We start from the raw sequence: 10391 nt of genomic DNA, 5'->3' as shown, positions 1-10391 counted from the left end.
TTTGCAAAAGGAAAAGGCATGCAAAGTGAGATTTTGATGTGCCTGAAATTGAAACTTTAAAGAGTCTTAAATTGCAACATCATTATTCACAAGATTATTCAAACTGATCTGTGTGCTAAAACATTTGAGAAAGATATACGTATTACTTATTCTTGCAATTTAAGAAAAAATTAGCAGTTTTGAGTTCTGCGCTTTTCATTTTTTTCTACAAGTTATCTGTTTTTGAAAACAGAAGTTGCAAACGCTGTTTGTGTTGGTGGGGATTTGCAAATATTTAGCCTTGCCCGAGGCACAAAATAGCCTGGAACCAGCACTGCCCTGAGAAAATATGTCCTGCGCTTACTGAGATATTGAAGTCCAGCAGTTTCACACTGGAAATTTCACACTCTTTTGGTTTTCAGTTGAATAACGTTCACTTTCGGGTCAACAGCAAGGTGCCCTCCCCAAATACTAACCCTCTCTCGCCAGTTTCATTCCCTTTTTGCCATGGGTGGGGGCAGGCTTTTGGTTGGGGGGGGTCAGAACCTTATATTTGTAATGATTTACAGGGGGGAGGCAACTGCAACCCCTTCACCCCCACTTGGCTACGTCCATGCTTTTTGCTGGCTTTACATCTGCCCACTAGGGATAAATGGGTCTGTTTTGTAGCCCCCCCCCCCCAAAGCTCATGCTTACAATAACGCCAATGGTGCTTAACCAGGGCTGGATTTAGGTTTGATAAGGTCCTAAGCTACTGGAGGTAATGGGGCCCTTTCTATGTCCAGCTGTCCTTTGTCAACAACCAATTGTCACTGTTTTTTGTGTTGAATATATGTGATGTGGTAATTTATGGACCTGATAGGTATCTAAAGCCATTTGCACATGTTGCCATGCAACCAGTCCAGGCAGAATGTAGGCACCCTATATACAGAAATGAGCAAACCAGTGATATTTTAGGGAGCAGACTAGCAGGTGGAGCCCATTACATCATACGAGCCTACACAACACAAAACATTGTTGCTGTATGCAGGTTTTATTTTATTTTTTATCTTATATTTTGGAAATGTACATCCAGTCCCCCTGCCTTTTGGGGGGGGGCTAAGAGAGTGGGGCCCTAAGCTATAGCTTGTTTAGCTTATACGTATATCCGGCACTGCGGCTTAACGTGCAGCGATATCCTTTGGGGGGTCTACGGACCCGCCGCCTCCAACGCTCTCCTCTTCCCTTCGCCTGTAGAACGAGCCGAGTTAGTGTGCACTCGCTGGGGCGGGGGTGGGCAACAAACTACAACTCCCATGAAGCACCTGGGCCACCGAAGCGCGCGTCCCAGCAGTCGCTGCGCGCGCTGGCCGGAAGGAGACGAGTCCCGGGAAGGACACGTCGTCGCCGCCGCGTCGCGCGTAGCTCGTGGGAGGCGAAAGCGGTTGGAGATGGACGCGGTGGAGGTGACAGCCGCGCGCGAAGGGTCGCCTTCTCCTCAGGATGCTCCGCTGCAGCCCCAGGACTTGGCGAGGGCCCAGCTGCTCGTCTCGGTGGCCGTGGCCCTGCTCGTTCTCCTCGCCTCGTGTCTCCGTGAGTGCCGGCCTTCTTTCGGTGGCAGGGAAGGCGAGCGCCACTGCCTGCGGGGGGAAGAGCTGCCTGGTCGCCCCGCCAGCCAGCCAGCCTCCCAGTCAGGCTCTGTGCCTTTAAGAGCCACGTGGCAGGCAGAAGTTAGTCAGGTGTAGCTTCACGCTGGGAAAAGGCGCCTGCTGAGGAGCTGCCTGTCCTGCAGTTCTTATTAAGGACACCGAGCCACTTAGGGATCCGAGATCGTCTTCTTTCGTAGGAATTGCGCCTGCTCCGTAAGAAGACTCTTAACACAGAATGCAGTGGTTCTTATTTCCAAAGAAGTGACGTTCATTTGCATGTTATAGAACCGAAATTTAAAAGTCTGGACTGGAGTTGTAACATTTAGTGTCACAGTAATTATTAGCTGGTATTTCTGCCGTGTTTTAGTGTGTTCTAACGGCTCTACGGGCATTGGGTTCCTGTAGGCCTTAACTTACAACAATCCCATCAAGGGGGTTCATATTCTTATTATTATCCTCATGTTGCTAAAGTGGGGTTGAAGATGTGTGAGACAGGTGGGCTTTGACTTGCATAAGGCCCCAGGGAGGGTTCATAGCAGAGGCAAGTTTCAAACTGGGGGGTTGTTAGTGTGCCCTTTCTTGCCATACCAGATAGAGGAGGAGGAGTTGGGCAGGGGTGTGTGCGTGGCTTTTATAAAGTTTTGTAAGTTCTCTCAGGAGGGCTTATACTGGTTGGAAGTTTAATACAAATGTTTACACTAAGTTAGTTAGTTAAGCAGGGCAATTCAAACCCCAGCTGGGCACCAGTCTGGGGCTGGGATGGCAATCAGGCCTGATGTCAGTGAGTGACAGCTGTGGGGCCAGTAGGGGATCCAGTAGATCTCAAGCTGCCTTGTGGTAGGATGACTGAATTCTGTGGTAGCAGAGTGGCCCTGGTATCACCCTCCACATAGAGGCCAGTAAGGCAGAGAAATACCTTTGCAAAATCCAGGGCGCCTCAAGCCTGGTGCAATTGGGGTTGGGGGGTTGGGTTGTAGTTGTGGTCCCTCTCCCCTTCAGCTGGTCCCAACTAGGGCACATGTGCTGTGATCATCTTCAATGTGCTATGCCTGAAATCACATCCTTTATAAATCAGACGATCATGAATTTGCCCATGTTTTCTGTCATGACAAATCAGATGCATCTTTGCTATATTGTATACTACTAAGGTTGTAGTGTAAACACAGTTACCAGACAGTAGGCCCCATTGAACATAGTGGGGCTTACTTTTGAGTAAAACTATACAAGTTGGGCAGCTACAAAGAAAGATGGTAGAAATAGATAAAAGCAGACTTTACTGTGAGGTGTAATGTTATTTGTGTGGATGTAAAAATGTGTTTGGCTGTTCTGAGAAATGAATTTCCTGTATCGGATATAGGAGAAATGTATACATCATTATGTCTCCAAAATGTTTGCATCCTTTTTGTACAAAACTTAAAGCACCATTAAGACTTAATTGGAGGAGGCATGTATTAAATAGCTTGTTTTCATGGTAGAAAATTGAGTTGCCTTGGGTATAAGCCTAACTACACTCAGAGGTGTATCCTTTTTCTCCTTCTTTCTAGTGATTTGGATATTTGTGCGGACCAGAAAGAGCAGTCGGAGAGCAGTGCTTCTGGTGGGTCTGTGTGACTCAGGGAAAACACTTCTGTTTGTTAGGGTATGTGAATTCCTGTTTCAGTTTCTTTTGGACCTATACATTGTTGTCACGTTCTCATTCTTTTTAAGAAAGGAGAACTCCTTAGGTTGTTCCCTCTTGTTTTCAAAGCTGTCTGAGATGTAAGGTATGAAAAAATTAAATGTTTTCCGATTAAGTTTTTTGGCACTTCATTTTGTATGGTAAAGTAGAAGCATGGAGTACTAACTTACACTGTTAAATTAGTTGTTAATGTAGCTCAGTAAGGTAAAGGGACCCCTGACCATTAGGTCCAGTCGTGGATGACTCTGGGGTTGTGGTGCTCATCTCGCTTTACTGGCCGAGGGAGCCAGCATTTGTCCGCAGACAGCTTCTGGGTCATGTGGCCAGCATGACTAAGCCGCTTCTGGCAAACCAGAGCAGCGCACCGAAATGCTGTTTACCTTCCCGCCACAGCGGTACCTATTTATCTACTTGCACTTTGATGTGCTTTCAAACTGCTAGGTTGGCAGGAGCAGGGACCAAGCAAGGGGAGCTCACCCCATCGTGGGAATTCGAACCGCCAACCTTCTGATCGGTAAGCCCTAGGCTCAGTGGTTTAGACCACAGCAACACCCACGTCCCATAGCTCAGTAGTAGGCAGCATATATGAGATGCAGATATATTTGTAAAAAAATGTTTTGTCAAAGGTATCAGGGTATTTGTCAGGGTATCTATTGATATATTCTGTTTCAGATTAGTTTTGTTGGATTAAATGGTTAGATTAAGATTCAAGGGACTATTTTTAAAAAAAATAAAAATGGCTCTTTCCAACTTTCTGCTGTGGTTTAGACTATAGTCAAATAATTTTAATTAGTCTGTGAATATTTCACTTTCTCTTTCTTTTATTTTTCTTAGCTATTAACAGGCAATTTCCGAAATACACAGACTTCTATAACTGATAGCTCTGCCTTGTACAGAGTAAATAATGACAAGGTAAGAAGATGTAATGTTTTGTGTTCTGTCATATTCCTAGAAATTGCATATAAAGTCATCAGGGCAAATTCTTAAGAGGATATGATGCAGCAACCTTTCTAAAGCTGAGTGGGTCTGTGCCTTGGTGGAAACACTATGTATGTTGCCTTTAATTCAGTGATAGAAGGGAAGCAGATGTAAAACTAATTTCTGTCTTTCAATACTGGCAATTTGTTTCTAAAGCAGAAGAAGCCAGTATGGTGCCATCCATATGTTGTTAGACTGCCACTCCGACCATACTTGCTGGGGTTAGTGTGAGTTGTAATGCAACAACATCTTGAATACAAAATTAAATAAAGCGGTTTATAACATTTATGTGAAAGACTATAAATATTTATATGAAAATGGTGCATTAAATATTTGAAACCAATAGAGATTGATAATGATTTAAACACAAGTAAGAGCATATGGATCCAAGCAGAATACAGTAGACTGATTGTTACCCTCAGGCTAAAAGAATCATGTCTCCCTCTTTAAATGAACATCAAAATATTTACTGCTTCTCCTACAGAGAACAAATGTGACATTGATTGACCTTCCAGGCCACGAGAGCTTGCGTCTTCAGTTCTTGGATAGGTTCAAGGCTGCAGCTAGGTAAGTATTAGAGGAATGGATGTTTGTGCATTCAGGTTGTAGCCAAAAAGAACTTTGATGGTGGTGTGCTGTATGCATTTGATGTAATTAAACCTGGGCACTTAAGGATTGGGGGAGAATACTTGAGTCACTACATCTCCACTGTTCTTCCACAACCTGTATTTAGGTGCATGGTAGCTTTGGGGTCAGTTTTTCAAGTCTAGCTAGTCACACAGTCTGCAAGTGCTGGAGACTACTTGGGTGAACTGCTGAGAGTGTAACATCTGTGTACAGTGGTACTTCGGGTTAAGTACTTAATTCATTCCGGAGGCTTAACCTGAAGCACCACTTTAGCTAATGGGGCCTTCTGCTGCTCCGCGCTGCCGGAGCACGATTTCTCTTCTCATTCTGAAGCAAAGTTCTTAACCCGAGGTACTATTTCTGGGTTAGCGGAGTCTGTAACCTGAAGCATTTGCAACCCGAGGTACCACTGTATTCTCTTTCTGCTAAAGTTGGCGAGAACGTGTAGAAATAGAATTGGGTAGGCGACAAACAGCAAAAATAGAAGCAAAATTTAGAAAGAAAGGAGACGAACTGAGATGGGGCAAAGAGGGTAAAATAAAGAGGCAGCAAAGATGCGGGGCTACAGACGTGGTGCAGTGAGTGAAAACTTATTGTGAAATGACTTATATATATTCTGTGGGAAACTATTCAGAGAGGCATGCAATGGGGTAGAGAAATTGGTGCTTTCAGGACATTGTTAAAGAATACACTCAATGAAAATTGTGCCTCAATTGTTTTCCCATGGATAATGTGCTAATGTGGCCCTTGTGAGTTAGCAATAATGTAAAAGCAGTCTTTGAAGTAATTTTGAATCTTTCATCCCAGTACAGACAGTATCAAAGCTTGTGCTCAGAGCAGAATTCCAGGGCTGCTTGCATGCAGTTAAACGTTTCATGGAGGCCATCTATTCACCGATGCTGCTAGCTGTAGAACTATGCCATACGAGACCATGCATAGCGTACTCTTTTTATTCCGCAGGGCAATTGTATTCGTTGTGGATAGTGTAGCATTCCAGCGGGAGATGAAAGATGTGGCTGAATTCCTGTACCAGCTCCTGATTGACAACGTAGTGCTGAAAAATGCACCACCCCTGCTAATAGCCTGCAACAAGCAAGGTAGTGCATGTCTGTTTCGAATCAAATCATGACTGTTGGTAGATTTTTACAGCGATTGGCATTTTTCCATGTCCTTTTTCTTGCCTAAGACATGGAGTATCTGTACATGTTTCTTTTATATGCCATCTAAATGAACCCATTATACATTACATTGGATAAATAACCAGGCTGCGCTATAAAAAAACTCTACAGCCTGTAATCACCCAGCAGAGGCATCCTTTTACTTGCTGTTCCCAATCCCTGTTGTAATAGAATATAGCATTTAGATTTGTTCAATTAATTGTGACTGTGATAGGAGGTGGCCATTTCATAGTCTGTTTATGAAGTAGTCGTATAATTCCAATTCCTCAACTTCAGAGGCCAACCTGGCTGTGGCAGGACCTATAGCTTTCCATCTGAAAATAACCAGGAAGACAGCCTTTGTGTTGGTGCCCATATTCTAGAATTGTCTCTCCCCCCAAAAAAGCCATGGTACCAATGCTATTACAGTTTCAGCATAATCTGAAACCTTTTGATTTGCCTTGGCTTTTGCTGGTTCTTGATGCCTGTCATCAAGAGTTTTAATTCATTTGGATTTTTATTTTATTTTAATAGTTTATTATATATTTGTATTGTTGTTGTTTAGTCGTTTAGTCGTGTCCAACTCTTCGTGACCCCATGGACCAGAGCATGCCAGGCACTTCTGTCTTCCACTGCCTCCCGCAGTTTGGTCAGACTCATGTTTGTAGCTTCAAGAACACTGTCCAGCCATCTCGTCCTCTGTTGTCCCTTTCTCCTTGTGCCCTCCATCTTTCCCAACATCAGAGTCTTTTCCAGGGAGTCTTCTCTTCTCATGAGGTGGCCAAAGTATTGGAGCCTCAGCTTCACGATCTGTCCTTACAGTGAGCACCCAGGGCTGATTTCCTTAAGAACGGATACATTTGATCTTCTTGCAGTTCATGGGACTCTCAAGAGTCTCCTCCAGCACCATAATTCAAAAGCATCAATTCTTCGGCGATCAGCCTTCTATATATTTGTATAGAAATATCAAATTAGTGCAGTTTTGAATTCTACTAAAAGAACGGAACCGTGGCATCAACTTGTAATTTTATGAATATGGGGTATGACGGCTCTCAAATTAAGGAAAAAGAATGGATTGTGAGAGTGCATGATAGTTTTTACTGCCATGTGTTTTCTTGCTTAACCTCGCTTTCAGTGACTTTTTGCTGACAAGGATTTTAAAAAGGTAGTTCCATTCTTTTCCTTGGAGCCTTCAGTTGTCTCTCACTCTGTCAGTTTCCCTTTATATAACTGCCAATGAGGCCCTTGTAAAATGCACTTAGGAATTCCCAGTAGCAAAAAACCAACAATAACAAAAAACCCTGTAGCAAAATTGCAGGCTCCTTTTGTGAGTGAAATATTCAGTGCCAAATAACCCAAGGTTTTCCTTCCTTCCTTAGATGTTACAATGGCAAAATCTTCCAAACTCATACAGCAGCAGCTGGAGAGAGAACTGTAAGTTGAAAGGGTTGGTGTGTCAAATCTCATTCATGTGCATGTTGTATTGTCCATAATTCTTGACTGCATCTGACATGACATCTCATACTTATTATCCCCATATGCTGCACAGTTCATTGTAAAAGGATGGCAGGAAGGAACACAGAGCCAATAATTTGCCATGAGAAATGAAATGTATACTAAGGACAGTTCTGACCATAGTTTCCAAACTGTTCAGATGCCTGAAGTGGCGGGGAGGGGATTGCTGAACGTAGAAATCAATTTAATCAAATCAGTTCATGTATATCACATATTTATGAAATATTGCCATGATTCAGACATCTCACTAATAATTTTTAGTCAGGCAACAGATTAATTGCTTCCAGTTGTTCTCTTGTGTCCAGCAGGTGGCAGTAATATAATTTGGGTTGTGATCCTGAAAATACATTTTCATCTTTAATTGACTAGGATTCTGCCTCTTAAAAGGGTGTAGGGCATTACACTGAGGGGGAAAAAAAGAGTTCTCCCAGTCCCACAGGCCAATTTCCCCCAATCCTGCTGTATCTCCCCCTCTTTACCAATTCACTGCATATGGTTTGCATTTTAGAAACTGAATGGTATAAAAAATACAAACTATATTATCACATTATTCAGTGTGATAAAATAGATCACCCCCAGAAATAAGAATGTTGTCGTTGCCAGTTTAAAGTAGATATCTCTAAATAAGTGGGTTGTACATGTTAGCCTTGGCTTTCACAGTCTTTTTGTTTTTTTGTTTTTCTAAAGTTAATTTTCTCTTCTCCAACAGCAATACCTTACGAGTGACTCTCTCAGCTGCCCCAAGCACATTGGAAAGCACAGGCTCTGGATCTGCCTCCCAGCTTGGGAAGAAGGGCAAGGAGTTTGACTTTTCTCAACTGCCCATGAAAGTGGAATTTATTGAATGCAGTGCCAGAGGAGGCAAGGGAGAGGAGGGTAGTGCTGATATTGAAGACCTGGAAAAATGGCTAGCAAAAATTGCCTGAACCTGGGAAGGTAGCAAAGGCAACCGCTGGGAAAATGGTATGAATTGGAATGAAGTCTAATGCGTTGCCAGAAACAGCCAGGATGGGGTGAAAGTAGCACATGGAACTGCAATAAGGGCAAATTCATGGGCCATCTCTGCTTTCCCTGTAGCAACCCATTCATTGTTACAGAATGCTCTGCTGGGATAACAGGGATCCTTCAGCAAAGTGCAGCCCCCTTTGCGCTTTCCGCTCTGATTCCCTGCAGCAGTTTTCCCTGCTTCATCTTAATCAGAGAGTCTTTAAACGAGGATTCTATTTTTGGATGAAAGTTGCAAGATACTGTGGAGTTATTTCGAACTATCGTTTCAGGACTGTAATTTCTCCACTTCTGGGTTGCCTTCTGTTCATATTCTCACCTGAGATACTTGTGAACCCACTTACCCATTCACACTTTTTTTTGCTTGTCCCTTTCATTACCTGGGAAACATTACAATATTCAGGATTGAATGGAACCTGCTCTTCTTATAGCATTGTTTGTGTTTGTGAAGGAAAGCTATGGGTTGCTAGTTAGATGCATCATTGAATAATTGTCGCACAAAGCCAGAAAACTCAAGTAGCCGGGGAAAATATTTTGGGTTCTACTTCCAAATAGTTCTTTTCCAGTCAGGGAGGACTGAATTGTGATGTACTACATTTTGCTTGATTGGTATTACAGTGTTTGAAATGTGTTTCTGATGAACTACTCCCTATTCTTTGGCTAATCTGCCTGAGTCTTTCCCTTCTTAGATCTGGCAATCACTAAAGTAACCCTCTGCATAAACTTCACACCAAGGGAGTGTTGAGTGTGTAGCTTTTCAATTCTGGATATGTTATCCATGGGTGGACTGAAGCCTTCCCACAGTGCCCTAAGACCTGTCAGTGCCCCAAGTATTGGGAAATATGTCTGACAAAAGAATTTTAACTATCCTGTGATATGTTAGGACAATTGTCAGAACTGCATAGCTGTGTTTGACTACTAAGCTAGGGATAGCAGTTCTAAATAATGTCCATGTGTAATAATGTGATTTGCTTTTTAACATATATTTTTTAAGTAAAAGAAAGATGCTCAGGGTACCATGCCAAAAACATGAAAATATTTTTACAGCATATGAATTATATATCCCAGCAGTGAACACTGTTGTTTCAATGGGATATGTGTGTCTATAACTCTCTAAATCCCACCCAACTACTGCTTCTGGATGCTTTTTTACTATATTCCCATAGACATATGCCTATTCCTGCAGTGAATTTGCTGTAAAAACACTTCCATACTGTTTGTAACAGCCCTAATGTTTTAAGTGCATCTTATATATTCATTGTTAGTGGCTCAGCCGTCATCATGGCGTGCTCCAAATTGTGGATTGTATTGGAAATTGGTTTCATACTTGTGTGCAACTGAGTTTGGGACATTTGGACATGAAACAGCAGGATCCTGTCTGAAATCTGAGCTCTAGAATGGTGTTGGTATTGAGTTCTCTTGCTTTGACCCTTACAACCAAGTCGATCCAGTAGTAAGAAATTCAGACCATGTACTGTGCTTGTCATTATGCCCATGGCTAAAGTTGCTGTCGTGTATGTATTGGATTCAAGAGCTGCAAAGATGCAGGGATCCATCTCTTTTAAATTATTCTCTACTGATACCTGTAAATAAAGATGTTTGACTAACTTTTGACTGGAATTTCTCTACTGCAGCTCTGCTATCCCTTGTCATTGTCATGAATATTTTCTTCAAAATAAGACAGTGAAGCAATGCATTTACACTGTTCTGTTTCACTGAAGTGAGTTAGGATTTTGTTTTTGTGGCTCTTGTACAAAATGTTTATATGCTTAGAAGAAGAAATCCTAATTCGTGTCTCAGTAACAATTTTTTTCACACAGAATG

The 10391-nt window shown here is 42.5% G+C and overlaps 1 protein-coding gene across 1 annotated transcript; it reads left to right on the top strand.

Annotated features, from left to right (window-relative positions):
- Positions 1–1259: 1259 nt before the first annotated feature.
- SRPRB (SRP receptor subunit beta) lies at positions 1260–10174 on the top strand. The gene is made up of 7 exons (XM_083741988.1): positions 1260–1551; positions 3152–3246; positions 4120–4197; positions 4748–4830; positions 5851–5987; positions 7427–7481; positions 8272–10174. The coding sequence occupies exons 1-7, from the start codon at positions 1275–1277 to the stop codon at positions 8486–8488; spliced, it is 942 nt and encodes a 313-aa protein (XP_083598114.1). The 5' UTR covers positions 1260–1274; the 3' UTR covers positions 8489–10174.
- Positions 10175–10391: the final 217 nt, after the last annotated feature.

The sequence above is a fragment of the Podarcis gaigeae genome (assembly GCF_964106915.1).
Source record: "Podarcis gaigeae genome assembly, chromosome: 5".
In the NCBI taxonomy this organism is placed as follows: Eukaryota; Metazoa; Chordata; class Lepidosauria; order Squamata; family Lacertidae; genus Podarcis; species Podarcis gaigeae.
This window is presented reverse-complemented; position numbering and strand designations above follow the sequence as displayed.

What these genes read in the sequence shown, in the direction of transcription:
- SRPRB (XM_083741988.1), top strand. Translation starts at nt 1,275, where the DNA reads ATGAAGCACCTGGGCCACCGAAGCGCGCGTCCCAGCAGTCGCTGCGCG. An exon ending in TCTCCTCGCCTCGTGTCTCC is followed by an intron (nt 1,552 to 3,151) that starts GTGAGTGCCGGC and finishes CCTTCTTTCTAG; the next exon opens with TGATTTGGATATTTGTGCGG. An exon ending in AGGTTCAAGGCTGCAGCTAG is followed by an intron (nt 4,831 to 5,850) that starts GTAAGTATTAGA and finishes TTTATTCCGCAG; the next exon opens with GGCAATTGTATTCGTTGTGG.